Below are 19,556 nucleotides of genomic sequence, written 5' to 3'. Positions count from 1 at the left end.
CTTGGTCACTATATGCTTTCAGAATCAGAATGAGCTTTATTGCTAAGTATGCTTACACGTACAAGGAATTTGTCTTGGTGACAGAAGCTTCCAGTGCACAAGCAATACAACAACAAGACAGAGACAATAATGATTTTTTAAAATAAAAATAAGTATATATAGAAATACACAATAAGACAAAAAAAAAAAAAATCTCTCTCTCTCTCTCTCTCTATATATGTACAGATACAAATGCAAATCTGTTATATACCATATAACAGATTAACAGATTCATTGTATGGAAAAGAGCAGTGTGAACATTTAGCCTAAAATCACCTTTTGTGTTCCATTGAAGAAAGTAAGTCATATGGGTTTTAATTAAAATGAGGGTGAGAATTTTAATTAATTTTAATTTTTGGGTGAACTAACCATTTAATGGTTTTGTAGATGTGATTTGTCCTCCATTAGGATTTTAAACTTGGCCCAATATAAATAATCTTTTGTTTCTCTTGCGAGCTCATCTCTGACAAATTCAGTTGTGCATTATTTGTTGTCAGCACTCATTTACTGTATGTCTCTATCTCACTCTCTTTTAGCTGCAATGTTTTTAGAGCACTGGAAGCGCAGACAGATCAGTCTGAACTATAGCTGGGATTTGACGGGCATGGAGGACGAGGAGGTATGTTCACACATGTACACAGTCACATTACATCAAAGCTCTAACCAGAGAAAAGGCAGCAGTGTGTTTAGATGCAAGTCTGAATCACAGGGCCATTTTCAGTGACACAATGTTTCCTCCACACTGACCATCACAAAACTGAAAATGACTAATGCTGACTGTTATATGGTGTGACGCAATGGTGACATCTCTATCCGCTAGAATTAATGTTTATCTCCAAACACTGTCTGCGAATGTACCCTTCTGTGGTCTTGACAAACAATGGAATCACCCATTTGTTGTCTCAACTTGTTGTTTCTCTAAATGCAATCTCTCCTGTCAGGAAAAAGCGAAGGTTTTAGTTTTTGAAATTCAAAACTCTCTTCTGAGATTTACATATTGGTCTTTGAGATGTTGAGTCTGCCCTTGCGTTGTGTCCTTGTGTTGCCCTGGATTTTTCACCGTTTTGAATGGTTTGAAACTGCTTTATCACCGGCTGTCCACTGGGTCTTGCACGGAGGAGAAAAGCAATTTGCTCTTTGTTTTTCTAGGAACATCCCAGACCCAAATACGAAACGATACTCCTTCAGAAGAGGCAGAGGAAGAAGAAAAATAAGATGAGCAAAAATGAGGTGGGCAAGTTGTTTTCGAGTGCAGTGCAAAAAATAAATTTGTTAATCAGTCCTTTTCTCTAGTTTTCCAGTAAAATATTTAAACATCCTTAAAACAGGGTGGGTGATTCTCATGAAACCTGTCAAAAAAATTTCCTGGTCCTATTTTACTCCAAAATCAAAAGAAGCAAATGAGAAATTATATTTTGCATGTAGACAATGAAGTAAAATTTTTAGGACCATCATTGTCATTATTTTCATGAAAATTATGTTTACCCCCAAATCTCATACTGCAATGCAAAAAAGAAGGTCATTATGCTGTTCTCATTACAGCATTATGAAAAAGATGATATAATATTGAAATTAAGTATTTATACTGTATATCATAATAATAACTATGACAAAAAAAAATCATTGTACAACAACCATAATACATTAAAAAAAAAATACTGTGTTACAGTAATGAAAACCATTATTGAAATCAATGGGAACATTTCATATTTTTGATTTGGGATTAAATATGTCAAGGACATTTTCATGAAAATCAAAACACTTTTACTAAAACTATTTGCCAATGGGATAAAAAAAAAAAAATACAATTGTTTCCCTTTGAAATAAGTTTATTTTTCTTACCCCACTGGCATAAAATCTTAATATTATGTCATTTTTCTTCTGAAGTAAATTTATCTTGTTTTAAGCATTTTACTGGAACAAAAGACAAAAATACTGAGTCGAAAATATGTTTTTTGCAGTGTGCTTGAAGGGAAAAAGTGTTTCATGCCAGTGATTTTCTACTTGGTTTATTCATAATGCATGTAGTAATCACCTTTATGTTCATTTTTATTTAGTCAGATTTAGCATTTTTTTTAATGGCTGACTTGAACAGATCTAAATATATTTTTTCCAGCTTTGGAGCACTGCTGCATATATGCACATATTCTTTGTGTTTTATTGAAAAGAGCAAAAATGGAAACTGCCATGGTTGTGGGTACACTGAAGGGGCTGCCAAATGCTGTAGGCCTTTTGCATAGCCTTCCCATCATGCATCGCTCTGTCCTTAAGCATTTGGCACCAGTGCTTTGGGGGCATGTTGGCTGCGCTTTGCATGGTAATGTCGAAGCAAAAGATGCGGTGATGGAGAGGGGAGGGTGGTGTGATTTAGGAAAAAAAACTTTATAGTTCTGTCTGATTTGCATTGCTGGCTAGAGGATGTTAGTGTTGTTAGCGATTGTTTGATGGTTAGGATCTGTGTGTTCCAGTCTGAGAGAGGTGTGGAAGAGAGCGGGGAGCTGGGCAAGGACAAATGGAGACAGAGGTTACTTTCAGCCATGGCTGCTGGGAATCCGGTAAATGCTTCTCTCTCTCTCTCTCTCTCTCTCTCTCTCTCTCTCTCTCTCACACCTCTTATTTCTCCAGAGTCTTGTTTCCACCTGCTTGTGTCGCCTCTTTCCTACATGCTCTCCTATATAATTTCTTGTCTTTGTTAAAGAAAAATTTCAGCCAAAAGTGACAAATCTGTCATTATTTACTCGCCCTCATGTTGTTTATTTTCCCCATGGAAAACAAAAGAAGCAATGTTGAAGAATGTTCTTTTGTACACGTGCTGCAAATCTACTCCAGCCACTTTATTATCCCGTCCATCTGAAATAAAAATGATTTTACTTAACAAATATCATGTGTGAATCTTTCTGCAATTATTTTTGTTTGTTTAATACTTAAAAACGTCTGACTATTAAAGCCAACTAATGATGTTGCCAGTCTCTGGTCTACTAACCTTTTGTTTCTAACAGCATGTATATGCAGTTTTATCAACAGTAACATTACAACAATAATTAGGCTGATATAACAAGTTAATGTTTACGCCAATGGATTTCAATTGAAAATAAAGTAGGACACAGGTTATTCACCCATTAAACCATTGCTGAAATCTTCAAGCTCACAGCTGATTGGTCTATGCGTTCTGCATGTCATTTAGAATGTGTACTTTGACGCTTCCAGTGTAGACAGCCTCAACCGTATTATTTCGCCCACAAAATTAACAGCATACATGAGGGTGAGTAAATGACAGATTTTTAATTTTCGAGTGAACTATCCCTTTGAACTGCAATGTGACCCCTGAAAGATGAGATGACCTAGTAAACCAGCTCTGCCTTCACTTTGAAAATTCTTTTTACGTGAGATTTTTGACCAAAAGCGATGTCGAAATGATGTCACTGTGATATCGCTGTCTATGCTTCCTTCTGCTATCCCATTACCATTTCCTGTCAATAACTTAGAAAGTTTGACTTGCAGCCCATTCACACACGTGCACACGTGGACACACACCTTTGGTGAGAGTATTTGAGCCTTCTTTAATTTGTAAATGGCCCATGTGTCTGTCAGTGGGGCTCAGCTGGGTGGATGCTGGTGTGGGGTGGTCACTTTGAGGTCATAGTCATGAGCCATACGCCCTTCTCTCACTGCTGTAATCCTCTTGGGACAAGACGGAGCATTTCAGGCTTATACAATTTGATGGTTTTGTCCGCACCTCAGTTTGGCAGAGTTTGGCATGTTGGTTTCACATTCACCTGACTTTTAAAGCTGATGACCAGGGAGCCAGAACCTTTTCATTTACCAAAACAATTGAATCATTTGTCAAAGCTCCAAAATGCTTTACAATGTCCATCATTGTCTCAAACAGTATCACACCTAACTCAAAGGAACTCTAATCTCACCCAGGGTAACGAAAAAATAAACACGTCATAACATAAAACAACATAATTAACATTAAACGGAACTTAAAACATAGCTATAACCCCCAATAACTTTTAAATGTTAATTAATAACACCCCCAAACAGGCCCCATAACCTGCAGAGATGTACCTAATTAATTATGCAATGACAACAGCTAATATCAAGTCCTCAAGCATTAACAACAACAGACGTTAAAGTATAATCCTGGTAAGGACTATAATTCGATGTAGTTTTAGCATCTGATATTAATTTAAATAGGTAAACTTGCCATTTTGCCCTTCGCACCAAGAAAAGTAAAAAAATGCAGATCTGATCGATTCAGCTAACCACTGATCTACAGCCCCGGAACCTGAATAAAAAAAGCCAGAAATGAATGAAACTGGATGAAGGCGTGCTGGCTAGCTGTCACTGCAATTCTATGTTGTTTGTAGACGCGTGTTGAACCATAAGGAGATGTTCCGGTATACACAAGTCCAGATGTTAATGTAAGTAGTTATAACTTGCATTATATAACTTATATGTCGTAGAATGCCCATTTACTGTTTTCACAATGTTATCAAGTTAAATAACAGGTTTTAAAACCTATGTGGGTTATTCTTCTTTCAAGAGGAAGATTTGACTTAATTCACAGTAAGACAAGATTGATATCGAAGATCAGTCTTAAAGTCAGCAGAATTAGACGAAGTAGGATAATGAACAATATTGCTTTTTTATCCTATTATTGGGGATGAGAAAATAACTTTAACCCTTAACTCTTCAGTCAGTAGTTTATTTAATGTTTACTGCATTATTTTAATTTCACATGTGTTACACTGATGGTGTTGTGTTTGTGTGAGTGACACTGAACACTATCTCTACATGTTTATTGGTCATTGCTCCTGGAAGAGCCATTATTGGAGAACTTCATGTCATCGTGTACTCTTCTTAGTTTGTACGGTGATTAACAATACCTTATAAAGTAAAAAGCAGGTTTTTACAGTTTCAGAAGGTTAATATCAAGTTTATGACGTTTTTCTTTTTACAGTAAATTTAATATACTTTTTTTTTTTACAGTGCCATCGTGGTCATGTAAATTACAACACTTTTAAACTGTAAAATATACAGGTTGTTCTGTAAAGTTGTTTAAATTTATACTGTATTTTTTACATAATCTGGCAACCACAGCTGCCAGTTTTTTTTTTTTTTTTTTTTTTTTTGTAAAAACAACAGGATTCTTTTTACAGTGTAGTCAGTCACCGTGATTTGACAATGTTGGAAGCTGGTCTAGTATAAATTGGCCATATTGACTGTGGAATTTTGTTGTGATGATGTCACAACCAGCCCAGTTTGCTCCCCCCCAGTTCAGGTGTCTGTGTTGATAACAGTACATTAAACATTTTGGCTAATGTCAAGTTACCATCCATTTTTTACCTAAGGTCAAGACACTCATCCCATGTACTATGTCCTAATAGTAAAGACAGTCCAGGCCAAATGTCCACTTTGAAAATCTGGGATTCAAAATTTAATTTAAACATGAAAATAAACAGAGTTTTAGGATTTTTTTTAAATTCAAACAAATAAATGCAAATTTCTTGGTCACTAATAAAATTAGCAAATTTGAAACATTGATCATATTAATATTAATCATGATCATGTCAACATTGATCATGTTAGCATTTTTAAAATAATGTTGATTGACCCCAGAAAATATTTTATGATCTTTCTTTGTTTATTTAAAAAATAAATAAATAAATCACAGTTAAAGTAAGGCACTTACAATGGAAGTGAATGGGGCCAGTACATAAACATCAAAATACTCTCAGTTTAAAAAATATCACCACAAAATGTAAATATTATACATGTGAACATGATTTTAGTGTGATAAAATCACTTACAGGGCTGACCAGCGTTATATCATCATGGCAATGAAGTTGTAATTTTGGATGTAACTTTGCATAGATGAGGTTTGTAAGCGATTTTATTACACTAAAATCATATTAACTTGTATAATGTTTGTCTTGTGGCTATACTTTTGAAACAATGTGTATTTTAACATTTATGGACTGGCCCCATTCACTTACACTGTAAGCCGCTAACTGTAACTGCAATTGTTTTTGTTTTTTTCAAATAAATGAGGGACAAGTCGAAATAATATTTTTTTTATGGGAATTAACATTTTGCCACAAATGCTTTCTATTAAGCTTGACTTGTATTGAACCCAGAACATTCCTTTAAGCCAAAAGAGGACATACCAAACAATAAGAAATCTTGAAATTCATGTCAATTTTTCAATTAAACTTTCCTGTCAAATTGTTCAGCTCTTATTATTAATTATAACGAGGCATTGTAGAAGCAGTGTCAGACATTTGGTTCCCACTGTATCAGATTACTTTCTATAAAAAGATTCTTCACAGTAAATAAGTATGTTTTTTCCAGAAGTTCTCATTTGTTCCTTCTGCACATACAGTAGGTGAGACGTGAATCTCAGATATTTAGCGTTTAGTTTGCCAAATGCAGGACCTGGCTTCATGATTGCCATCCTTTTGACTAGGGCAGTGTTTCCCAACCTTTTTTCTGCCATGGCACACTTTTAATTAATAAAAAATCCCACGTCACACCTGTATCCCACTATCCCACATAACCATTGTTGATAGTTTTCCTTTTCAAGACATTGGGGGGGATATTCCCTCACTACCCCAATATATTGATATAAGTTCATAGTAAATATTGTTTAATATTTGTGATGCGTGGATTGAAAGAAAAAAGTTTAATCATTGACACATTATGGGTTTAAACTAATAATCAATACAGAATCCACGATCTGCACGGATGAGAGCTCGAGAATGGTCTACGTGTAAACACACATGCTCTGTGCTTATTTGTCCATTGAGCCTTGAGCCGCGCTGACTGATCCAGGTAGAGCTGTTTCCTTTCGTGTTTGGAACGTTTGCCGTTTGACATTTCTCATATGCAACAAAAAAACGACAATGCACAATCAGAGAGTTGGCCAACATTGTAGTCGCATCAGTGCAACCTCTTGCAAAGTTGAATTGCACTGTTAGGAAAAAATTGTTATTTAGTCGCAGCCTGTAGCCCTGATATATTTTGTGTAATTTGATAATTTTCCACGGCACATCTGACAATCGCGGCACAGTGGTTGGGAAACACTGGCCTAGGGTACTTGCATGCATGAAGTGTAATTGGGCAAATTAGCCCAGTGAATTAAAACTAATTAGCTGCAACATGACATGGCAGGTAACAGATACACTGGAATCTATAGCCTCGTTTCTGTGTGTATGTTTGTGTGTTGTTACTAGACTAACTGTGTTAGTGGTAAAAGCTTCTTAAACCTCTCATGGTGACCCACAGTCTGGAGAACATTAATCCTGGTTTAAAATCAGGTCTGGATTGACAGAGGGTTTTCACAGCCTTATATGTGGTTAAACTGACAACACTGTGTTTGAACATGACTTTAATGTGGACATTAATTATTAATGGTTTAAAAGAGACTTTTGAAGGTGATTTTGTATTAGGTTTAGAGTAGTCTTAGTCCTTTTTCTCAAAATTGCAAGCTCCAATCTGATTGGGTGGTTTTTTTGCAATTTCCAGAGTCAGGATACACTGTTTCTTTTTTATTTTTTTTATCCATCCTCTGGGAAATAAAGCTGTTTTTAAGGCACTAGGCTGCTACAATGAATATTACATTACACAAAAGAAATAGTCACTGGATTTGCCAAAGATTGCATGGTTAATGGCATCAAAAGATATTCAGTTTTTTAGTGGCATTCAGTAGCAAGTGAACAAAATATTATTGAGCACACCTGTTTTGTGCATACGTTATATCCAATTTTAGATGTGCTTGCCCTAAACGCCATGAAAAATAACAGTGTTTACATTGCAGTCAGATGTTCTAATTGGGTTACTTTGGGCCAAAATAAACTCTGAAGTAGACAGTCAAAACCAATAGTCAGTAGTCTCGCTTGGCAAGGATTTCAGTTTGGTATAGCATTAAAAAGGAAGTTATTTTGTTTAATAATGACCTACAGAATACCATATTGAGTGAATGGTTAAAAAAGGTGTTTTGTCTTAGTATCTTTCAATTGCGTGCCATTGAATTGGATCTATTTGATTTTGCTGATATTAGTGGTTAACATTAATTTTGTCTGTTTTCATCATTTATTTATATCCCTTATTAACACTTATACAGAAAAAGGCTTGATGTTGGATACTTTCTGAGGTCAGATTTTAGTAACCCCTGACCTAATTTGTAGCCTATATTGGGCCTTTTTTGTCTTTCTGTCCAAAAGTCGCAGATTTATCTGTCTCCTGCAATATGGGGCTGTTTCTCATTATTAGGTTTAGCAACTCTGTCCTAGATGGCCCATGGTCAGTCCTGACCTAGATGTTATAAAGAATCTTAAATCAAAACTATATATTCTAAGCTTGGTCTTAAATATGTCAGATATTAAAAGCTAGATAATTGCATTTCTTGTCACCCTCAGAAGCTGTAAACAAGGCGATTCTTATGTGGGTAATATACCCTACAGGATAAACAGGCAATAACCTATTAAACCATGCCACTGTTGTTCAGTCTTTAATCGAGAATATCACCATCAACCAAATAAGGAAGAGTCATCGGGTGCGATTTGATTCTGATGTGTTTCTGACCACTTTCTGGAAGCAATGTTGTAGTAGATGCAGTTGGAAGACCCAAGGCCCACAGTCAGACCTCTCTCAATTTCACACTGCTCATTTGTATTGCCAAAAGACCCCAAAACCATCTGAATAAACTAATAATTAGCATAGAGGCAGTATTATTATGAGAGGCACTCATTTAAGAGATGCACATGAGGACCACATTCTGTGTGTTTGTTTGTGTGGTTCAGGATGACTGCAAAGCCTGTGGCTGATGAAAGTTATAGAGGTCAGGGAGTTATATGGATTTTTAAGAATGTGACTGCTTATTTCTCTTAACACAAGAGCTGTTGAATATGTTTATCCAATGCTCCAAGTGGAACGTTTACTTTTTTGGTTGTGACGGTTTCTGTGAGAGATTAAAAGAGACAGACCAGATGAATACTTGCCGTGCCAATTTTAGAAGATGGCAATTTGATTCTGTGCAGTTTTCTTAACTCTTCTCTGCACATCTAACCTTTTTGTTTGCTTGAGTTACACAGGATGGCCAGCAGAGAGCACTAGACTCCAGGCAAGGGAGTGAATGTAAATGTTCTTCCATGCTGGGCTGAGTGCCAAACCTTTGAATTAACCTAGTCCTCACATCTCCATGGAGACATGGGACACTCAAACCCCCTTCCCTTGTACGCTCGGTTGGGTTTGCTCTTATCTTTGCCTCTTTAAAAGCCTTTATCACAAAACTATGTCATCTTGGCAACTATCTTTAGGACACATTAGATACGTTTGTTAATGAAATGCAACACACCCCTGCATGGCTAATTTTAGACAGCTTAATATTTTCATCGCCTCTAGAATCAATGTAAGGAAAAGAGAGTTTGATTTGGAGGGTGACTGCTTTCTCCTCTGTGAAAGTGTGGATCTGTCCTATGAGGGAAATATAAAGTGTTTCACCAATAAACCAACTTATTAATATGTTTTGTTTTCTACTTCAGAATTTGTATTAAAAAACTTTTTTCTATGGTCAGGTTTTAAAGGCGCTTGCATGCCAGAGAACACTCTGACGGAGTGTGTTATAGATGTGTAAAATGGGTTTTGAAGGTGTAGAAAAAGCCAGGTCAGTTTGAAATCAATACAGCAAATCAGATTTCCAAAAACACAATTGGACTCGCCTCTCCAAAATTTCCTTTGGTCAATTGACACTTGTGTCAGTGTGTGTTGCAGCCAGTGTTAAAGGCATAGTTCACCTAAAATTTAAAATTCTAATTTTAATAATAAATTATTACTCACCCTCGTTCCATCCCATGTGTGTATGATTTTCTTTCTTCAGCAGAACACAAATTCATATTTTAAGAATATTTAATCTCTGTAGCTCCATAAGTGAAGCAAGTGAATGGTGACCAGAACTTCGAAGGTCCAAAAGGTACATAAAGTCTGCATAAAAGTAATCCAAATGACTCCAGTGTTTAAATCAATGCCTTCAGAAGCGATATGATAGGTGTGGGTGAGAAATAGATCAATATTTGAGCACTTTTTTACTGATAATCTACACTTTCTCTTCCAAATTCTGGTGTGAAAGTTACATTCAATTTCACATTCAGGCACCTGTTGATTGGGGCTTGTCAAAGTTGGAGATTTATAGGAAAAAAGTACTTAAATATCGTATAATATCTGTTTCTCACTCACACTTATCATATCGCTTCTAAAGATATAGATTTAACCACTGGAGTCGTATGGATTATTTTTATGCTTACTTTATGTACCTTTTGGACCTTCATAGTTCTGGTCACCATTCACTTGCTTCACTTATGGACCTACAGAGATGAGATATTTTTCTAAAACTTTTCACTTGTGTTCAGCAGATGAAAGAAAGTCATTCACATCTGGGATGGCATGAGAGTGAGTAAATGATGACAGAATTTTAAAATGTTTGATAGGAGTTTAAATAATTAAATGTTTATGCATATTTCAAAAATGTTTGAATGGACCGTTTTTTTACACTTTCGGGGTTTGGAACACGGAAGTAAATGATTATAGGGGAAACTTTGATAGCAGTGAATGGAAGTGAATGGTATACATTTGCTCCAAATTCAAAAGAAAAATGGCACTATATATTTTTCCATAACTTTCCAAATGAAGAAAAAAAAAAAATTGAGAGCGATGGATACTTTCAGCAGCTGTTAGAAACCTCATCGCATTTGTGGTAACTTGTTTTTTTTTGTTTTTTTTTTTAACTAATTCCATCCAGGGTGCTAAATAAGGCAGAAATGCATCATCACAGTCTGTGAAAAGGGTCCATTGATTAAAGCTGGGTCTGTTACAGTTTGACATGCTTTTGTCATTTTGCATATTGTCACCTAAAATGTTATTTGTTTTAGACTAAAATTATATGCCATTTTAGTCAGAGTAAAATTGAACAAATGATGAAATACAGACATTTTCATCCAAAAACGATATTATAATAAATAAAAAATGAAAAAAAGGAACACTTGTTGCTTTGTGACTATTTTCTCAACTTTTGGTTGCACAATGGTGTCACTATCGCAAACCCTTGCGTTTTTCCAATTTCAGTTTTCAGATTTAGACCCCCCTGTCCTGAACAAGACATAATATAACTAGCTGTGATTACTGTACACTATCCCGAATTGGATCATTTGATACACAGTGGTTGTCTGACGCAGATATACTCTAGTCTGACTGGCAAAACAAGTGTGCATCTTCTCTGCTAAAGGTTTATTGTAGTTTCATATACATTAGTGCATAATCTCAATGTTTATCATGATCGTAACTGGCTGTTTTGAACTCTGGACTCAAAAGTTTAAAGCTCTCTGTGTGGCCTTGTGACCGTCATGATGGAGGATTTTTGATTTTATTATTATCTGATCATCATGATCATATCAAGGTCTGAGCAGGAAGTCTGAGAGCTTTAATACATGATGTTACATAATTGAATTTGTCATTTGTCTTTAAATGTCATCCATTCAATACTTAATCTACAGCCCTCTGTACTCCTCCACAGACCATTTATTAGAAATATCACCACTGATCGAAATGTGTGCATTTCATTGTGTTTAATCCTGGTTTGGTGGTCTCTTGGAGTTGGAAGGAGATGAGAGTGTTTTAAAGGGATTTAAAATCTGTCAGATGGGGCTCACATCAGATTATTCCCTTCTGTACCCGACGGCCAAAAGAAAATCTTCTGTCAAGCCACTCGTAAAAGATCTCTGGCTCTTTCTTCACTCATAAAGACCACATAAGTTGTTTTGGCAGTTCACCAGCTTGAGAAATTCACCAGGAGACTGTGTGTATATTGAAAACAAATGCAATCCTTCCTGTACTGTTTTTGCATTGGATAAAGCTTTGTATGTGACACGCAGGAACACAGCTACATGTTCTGGGTGGCTAGTGTGGGCGCTGACATGGTTCCGGTTCCTCATGGCTTACAGTGTAGTGGTTAGCGTCAGAGAACGGGGAGTATACAGTGATGTCAATGTGTAAACGGCATCTCTCCAGAGCGACATATGGCCGTGGAGGAAATCCCCACATTGGTGATCTTGTCACTAATTTCCCAAAGGACTTAGCGTGGGCCCATTGGAGGGGTTGTGTGTCATCCAACCGTGTGTACGCCTGGGTAAAAACTATGGATTTTTTTCATTTCTTCATTTCGATTCTTGAATCACAATAATTTTTACTCTGTGCGACAACTCTTTACAATGCGCATATATAACTCATATATGTGAACAAACTTTGCGCTATATGACTAAAAATATCTGTGATTAGCCACTGGCTGGTAAATCTTCAGATTTTACTCACCAGTGATTAAGCAGTATAGTGGCAAAGAAGTTAAGCAATGAGATCCCTTCACTGCATGTTGAAGGTAAATGTTTGGTTTGACTTGTTTCGTATACAGTGTCCAAAGGCAACATCCACGCAATCTACTTGTCATTGAATAATGTCTCTTGTACTATCCTTAATGTTCTTTAGTCAGTTGTTGATCAAAAACAAAAAATACACATTTAAAAATAAACATTTCATTCTAATCACACAGCACGAATGAGGTAAAGAAGCTATTGTTAAATTGCGCTCAACCAAAACACTTCCGTGACGCTCGCTGAACTGCCACTATTCTTAAAGCAACAGTACCACTTTTGCCAATATTCTACAAATCAATGTAAATACTTTAAATAGTCCATATTATGCAAAATTAAGTAAATGACAAATTATAGTCCTATAGGCGATACAGGCAGTCGCCTGGGGCCCAGTCTTGCCAGATAGGGCCCCGCGAGACCAAATCATTGATGCAGTAGAGCGTTGAGTGTGAAATCGTGTGTGGTAAATTTATCAATAGGCACACATGGACCTGATTATTTAACATGCAAATCACAAAAACGGTGAGAACTAAATAACCCACCCTCATTATATAAAACGATGAGCTCTGAATAACGAACACATGACAATTCATGAAAATGACAGTTAATACAAAACAGTATAAATAAAATAAGAAAACATTAGAAAAATACACAGTAGCACAGCACTTTTCATAATTTATTCATACTGCAATGTATTGCTGAGAACTCGAATACCGTAATTTTCACAATATTCGCATCTACAGATTCCACACTATTTTTCTAAAATGCTCTCGTTCGACAGAAAAGTGAAAAATCAAATAATATTTTATCATCTTAGCTAATGCCTATGTAGCATTTTTGAATGACAGAAAAAGTGTTCTGTCAAAAATGTAAGTCTGTTGCTTGCTTGGAAAGTTCCCTATATTCTCATCTCTATGGTAATATCAACTTCGCTGATTTGGATATTGTCCCTCAGGATTGTGGGTAGTGTAGTATCTCATAACATCATAACGTCTCGTTACACCTTACATCGAAAGATGCAATTAATTTTAATTAACTGAATAGAAAAAAGAAAGAATGAGAGATTCTAGTGAAGTTGTGGTAGATATGGCATCCAAACGGTATCTTTCTGGAGCTGAAAAAAGGAAGAAGAGAAAAGCAGAGGAAGAAGAGCAAGCTCAAAGTAAAGGTATGGTGAAGAATTAGTACTTCTGTTTTGGTAAATGACAATGATGTCCATCTCCCTCTAAGTTTACATCTGAATTTTCTCATAGTGCTGCTGGTGAGGGATATAATGTTATTTAGTTTGCACTTTGATATAAAACACTGGTTGTATTATTTTATATGGCACAAATTAATGGTTAATTAATTCTGTTAATTTATATTTAACATTTAAGGGCCATCTACTGATCCTGTGGCAGAACCTCAGTCTTCAGAATCCCATCCATCAGATTCCCAAGTTACAAAGACTATTCCAACTGAGCCACCTGCTGCATTTGTTTCAGCTCAAGTCATGCAAGCTCCACCACTTGACCCAGCTGACTGGCCCTCTGTTTTATCAGATGCAATTAGAACTGATTTAGTAAACAGAGGTCCAAATGCAACCAAATTCTGACTATATATTTCCCAAAAGAGAAGATGGCAGATCATGCCACCACCACTACTTTTACAGGACCTTGGTGAATGGTGAGAAAATTAGGAGAAGCTGGTTAAGCTATTCCTCAAAAAGCAATGCACTCTTTTGCTTTTGCTGTAAACGGTTTTCTGTAAAAGAGTACAACCTAGTCAGAAGAGGAGTAGATGACTGGAAAAATGCACAATCTTAAAGATCCATGAGAACTCTCTTGAACACACTAAACATTTGGCAGCATGGAAGGAGTTAGAATAGCTCAAAAGGGGAAAACTATAGACATGCAGGAAATGTCACTACTAGAGTTTGAGAAGAGGTGTTGGAGGGAGGTTCTAACCTGCTTAGTGGCCATCATCCAGACTCTTGCATGCAGAAACCTGGCATTGAGAGGATCAAGTGACATACTGAATCAGCCGAACAATGGTCACTTTTTAAAAGAGGTGGAACTCCTTGCTAAATTCGATCCTGTAATGCAACAACATATTGCAAGGGTAGAAATTGCTGCTGGCAACCAGCCACATTACTTGGGGAAGACCATTCAGAATGAGCTAACTGCAGCAATGAGTGGCAAAGTAATAGAAACAATAGTGACAGACATAAAAGCTGCCAAATACTTTTCCATCATACTGGATTGCAACCCTTATGTAAGTCACCAGGAACAAATGTCTGTTATCATACGAACAGTAATTTTCAATGACATGCCGGAGATCAAGGGGCATTTCATTGGTTTCCTTGCGGCTGAAGCAACCACTGGGGAAAGTTTGTCAAAGCTCATACTTGAAAAGATGGAAGAACACAATCTGCTATTTGATGACTGCAGAGGTCAAGCTTATGACAATGGAGCAAATATGAAAGAGAAACACAAAGGTGTCCATGCAAGGCTGCTGGAGAAGAATCCTTGTGCTCTTTTTTTTGTGCTGTGTGGTGAACACACAATAAATTTAGTTCTGGCTGATGCAGCCAAAGCCTCTTCAGACACAATTAGTTATTTTGGATACCTCCAAAAGATCCACTGTCTCTTTTCAGCAGCTCCTCAAAGGTGGACAATATTTAAAAAAAAACATGTTGAGATCAGTGTAAAGGGCTGGACAGAAACAAGGTGGGAGTGTAGGATTAAAAGTGTAGAGGCTCTATGTTATCAGGCCCCAGAGGTAAAGGGAAGCTCTCTTGGAAGTGAGGGACAAGTCCACTGATGGAAACATCAGAATTGAAGCTCAGTCATTGGCAGAGGAAGTGGGCTCATTCCGCTTCTCCATTTGCTCTGTGGTGTGGTACGCCATTCTTTCATCTGTCCAGCATGTAAGCAAGCTTATGCAGTCACCTGATATGCAGTTAGACATAGCTGTTGATCTGCTCAATAAAACACAGAGGTACCTCACTGACTACAGAGTCACTGGTTTTGCAGCAGCTCAAGCAACAGCCAAAGACATCTGTGATGCCATAAATGTGGAAGCCACACTAAATCAGAAAAGGCTGCGGAGCACAAAACGGCACTTTGCCTATTAAGCTCATGATGAAGCCTTCATGGATGCATTAAAGAAGTTAGAAGTGACATTCTTTTACACTATTGTAGATTCTGCCAAATCATCTGTTGAGGAAAGATTTGTCAGTCTCAGTGACAAGTTCAGTGTGCTTCTCAACTTTAAGAGTCTGACACTCAGTGAATTGGAAGCTCAGTGTGAGGCACTTAGTAAAGCTCTATCGACAAACAATGATGCTGACATCAGAGACAGGGAACTTAATCTTGAGTTGACAAACTTGCCACAACTGCCTTCAACCAATATGACCCTACTAAGCATCCTGTCATTTATTCCCAGCACTTGACAGATGTTTACCCCAATCTCTGGACGGCTCTTCGAATTGCATTGACCTTACCTGTTACAAAAGCCAGTGCAGAAAGAAGCTTTTCAAAGCTCAAATGAATCAAAACATACTTGAGATCCACCATGGCCCAGGAGCGCTTAACTGGACTTGCTGTTCTGAGTGTAAACCATGAAATGTGAGACAGTATCATATGATGAGGTGATTGACATCTTTGCAGCAAAGAAGTCATGCAAAGTAAAAATCGAAACAATCTGTAGCCTTTCTGAAAAGATCTGTTGTCTATGTAAATAGTACTTATATTTTTTATTTTATATTATATTTGTTATTTTATTGAGGGGTTGTGTTTTATGTTAATCTATTCAGTTTTAGTTTAGTTATATTTAAAAAATGTTTATCATATTACTGTATTGACATTCACTTGCACTCTTCTTTGTTTAAATCTGTTTAAATATTTGTACATATAGTTCAGCTACAAATGTGTTATTACATTTGAATATGTTGCACTTAATAAATATTTATACACTATAGTTATGGAAAATGTCATTTTTTGTGAGTTTTCTCTTCACTCGTCAAATTACAGTGCTATGACGTTTTTACACCAGTGGGGAGTGGGGCCCATATGCATGATCTCTCGTAGGGCCCCAAAACCCCACGGGCCAGCCCTGTATTTATATATATAGTGTGTGTGTGTGTGTGTGTGTGTATACACTGTGTGTGTGTGTGTATATGTGTGTGTATATATGTATATATATATATATATATATACACACACACACATATACACTATATTGGCAAAAGTATTCGCTCATCTGCCTTTAGATGCATATGAACTTAAGTGACATCCCATTCTTAATCCATAGGGTTTAATATGACGTCGGCCCACCCTTTGCAGCTATAACAGCTTCAACTCTTCTGGGAAGGCTTTCCACAAGGTTTAGGAGTGTGTTTTTGGGAATTTTTGACCATTCTTCCAGAAGCGCATTTGTGAGGTCAGACACTGATGTTGGACGAGAAGGTCTGGCTCGCAGTCTTCGCTCTAATTCATCACAAAGGTGCTCTGTCGGGTTGAGGTCAGGACTCTGTGCAGGCCAGTCAAGTTCTTCCACACCAAACTCGCTCATCCATGTCTTTATGGACCTTGCTTTGTGCACTGGTGTGCAGTCATGTTGGAACAGGAAGGGGCCATCCCCAAACTGTTCCCACAAAGTTGGGAGCATGGAATTGTCCAAAATCTCTTGGTATGCTGAAGCATTCAGAGTTCCTTTCACTGGAACTAAGGGGACAAGCCCAGCTCCTGAAAAACAACCCCACACCATAATCCCCCCTCCACCAAATTTCACAGTTGGCACAATGCAGTCAGACAAGTACCGTTCTCCTGGCAACTGCCAAACCCAGACTCGTCCATCAGATTGCCAGATGGAGAAGCGTGATTCGTTCCAGAGAACACGTCTCCACTGCTCTAGAGTCCAGTGGCGGCGTGCTTTACACCACTGCATCCAACGCTTTGCATTGCACTTGGTGATTTATGGCTTGGATGCAGCTGCTCGGCCATGGAAACCCATTCCATGAAGCTCTCTACGCACTGTTCTTGAGCTAATCTGAAGGCCACATGAACTTTGGAGGTCTGTAGCGATTGACTCTGCAGAAAGTTGGCGACCTCTGCGCACTATGCGCCTCAGCATCCGCTGACCCCGCTCTGTCATTTTACGTGGCCTACCGCTTCGTGGCTGAGTTGCTGTCATTCCCAATCACTTCCACTTTGTTATAATACCACTGACAGTTGACTGTGGAATATTTAGTAGCGAGGAAATTTCACGACTGGACTTGTTGCACAGGTGGCATCCTATCACAGTACCATGCTGGAATTCACTGAGCTCCTGAGAGTGGCCCATTCTTTCACAAATGTTTGTAGAAGCAGTCTGCATGCCTAGGTGCTTCATTTTATACACCTGTGGCCATGGAAGTGATTGGAACACCTGAATTCAATTATTTGGATGGGTGAGCGAATACTTTTGGCAATATAGTGTATGTATATACACAGTTGTGTGCAAAAGTTTGCATACCCTTGGAGGATTGGTAATATATGTACCATTTTTAAAGAAAACATGAGTGAGCAGGCAAAACACATTTATTTTATTTCTTATGGGATTCATATTCAACTGTAGGTTATAACAGAATGGCACAATCATAAATCAAAACATGGCAACAATGAAAAAATTAAATGACCCCTGTTCAAAAGTCTGCATACCCTTAGTTCTTAATACTGTACATTGCCCCCTTTAGCATCAATGACAGCGTGCAGTCTTTTGTAATAGTTGTCTATGAGGCCCCAAATTCTTGCAGGTGGTATAGCTGCCCATTCGTCTTGGCGAAATGCCTCCAGGTCATGCAAAGTCTTTGGTCGTCTTGCATGAACCGCACGTTTGAGATCTCCCCAGAGTGGCTCGATGATATTAAGGTCAGGAGACTGTGATGGCCACTCCAGAACCTTCACCTTTTTCTGCCTTAACCACTGGAAGGTCAACTTGGCCTTGTGCTTAGGGTCATTGTCGTGCTGGAAAGTCCAAGAGCGTCCCATGCGCAGCTTTCGTGCAGAAGAATGCAAATTGTCTGCCAGTATTTTCTGATAACATGCTGCATTCATCTTGCCATCAATTTTCACAAGATTCCCCATGCCTTTAGAGCTCACACACCCCCAAAACATCAGTGAGCCACCACCATGCTTCACAGTGGGGATGGTATTCTTTTCACTATAGGCCTTGTTGACCCCTCTCCAAACATAGCGCTTATGGTTGTGACCATAAAGCTCTATTTTGGTCTTGTCACTCCAAATTACAGTGTGCCAGAAGCTGTGAGGCATGTTAAGATGTTGTCGGGCATATTGTAACCGGGCTTTTTTGTGGCAATGCCACAGTAAAGGCTTCTTTCTGGCAACTTGACCATGCAGCTAATTTTTGTTCAAGTATTGTCATATTGTGGTCCTTGAAACAACCACACCATCTTTTTCCAGAGCAGCCTGTATTTCTCCTGAGTTTACCTGTGGGTTTTTCTTTGTATCCCGAACAATTCTTCTGGCAGTTGTGGCTGAAATCTTTCTTGGTCTACCTGACCTTGGCTTGGTATCAAGAGCTCCCTGAATTTTCCACTTCTTAATAAGTGATTGAACAGTACTGACTGGCATTTTCAAGGCTTTGGATATCTTTTTATACCCTTTTCCATCTTTATAAAGTTCCATTACCTTGTTATGCAGGTCTTTTGACAGTTCTTTTCTGCTCCCCATGGCTCAGTATCTAGCCTGCTCAGTGCATCCACGTGAGAGCTAACAAACTCATTGACTATTTATACACAGACATTAATTGCAATTTAAAAAGCCACAGGTGTGGGAAATTAACCTTTAATTGCCATTTAAACCTGTGTGCATCACCTTGTGTGTCTGTAACAAGGCCAAACATTCAAGGGTATGTAAACTTTTGATCAGTGCCATTTGGGTGATTTCTGTTGTCATTATGATTTAAAAAGGAGCCAAACAACTATGTGATAATAAATGGCTTCATATGATCACTAACCTTAAATAAAAGACAGTTTTTTTGCATGATCAGTCATATTTTCAAAATCAGGGCCAACATTTCACAATTTCCAAAAAAGTGGGTGGGCACGGTTGC

The 19,556-nt window shown here is 37.7% G+C and overlaps 1 protein-coding gene across 1 annotated transcript in view; it reads left to right on the top strand.

Annotated features, from left to right (window-relative positions):
* LOC127436478 (anoctamin-1-like) overlaps window positions 1-19,556 on the top strand; it is a 78,151-nt gene that overhangs the window by 17,695 nt on the left and 40,900 nt on the right. Inside the window, exons 12-14 of the mRNA XM_051690663.1 lie at window positions 576-658; window positions 1,189-1,269; window positions 2,508-2,594. Of these exons, the coding sequence (XP_051546623.1) occupies window positions 576-658; window positions 1,189-1,269; window positions 2,508-2,594 (251 nt within the window). The remainder of the gene's footprint in view (window positions 1-575; window positions 659-1,188; window positions 1,270-2,507; window positions 2,595-19,556) is intronic.

The sequence above is a fragment of the Myxocyprinus asiaticus genome, chromosome 47 (genome assembly GCF_019703515.2).
Source record: "Myxocyprinus asiaticus isolate MX2 ecotype Aquarium Trade chromosome 47, UBuf_Myxa_2, whole genome shotgun sequence".
In the NCBI taxonomy this organism is placed as follows: domain Eukaryota; kingdom Metazoa; phylum Chordata; class Actinopteri; order Cypriniformes; family Catostomidae; genus Myxocyprinus; species Myxocyprinus asiaticus.
The sequence above is the reverse complement of the archived record's forward strand: the minus strand, read 5'-3'. Positions and strand labels throughout refer to the sequence as shown.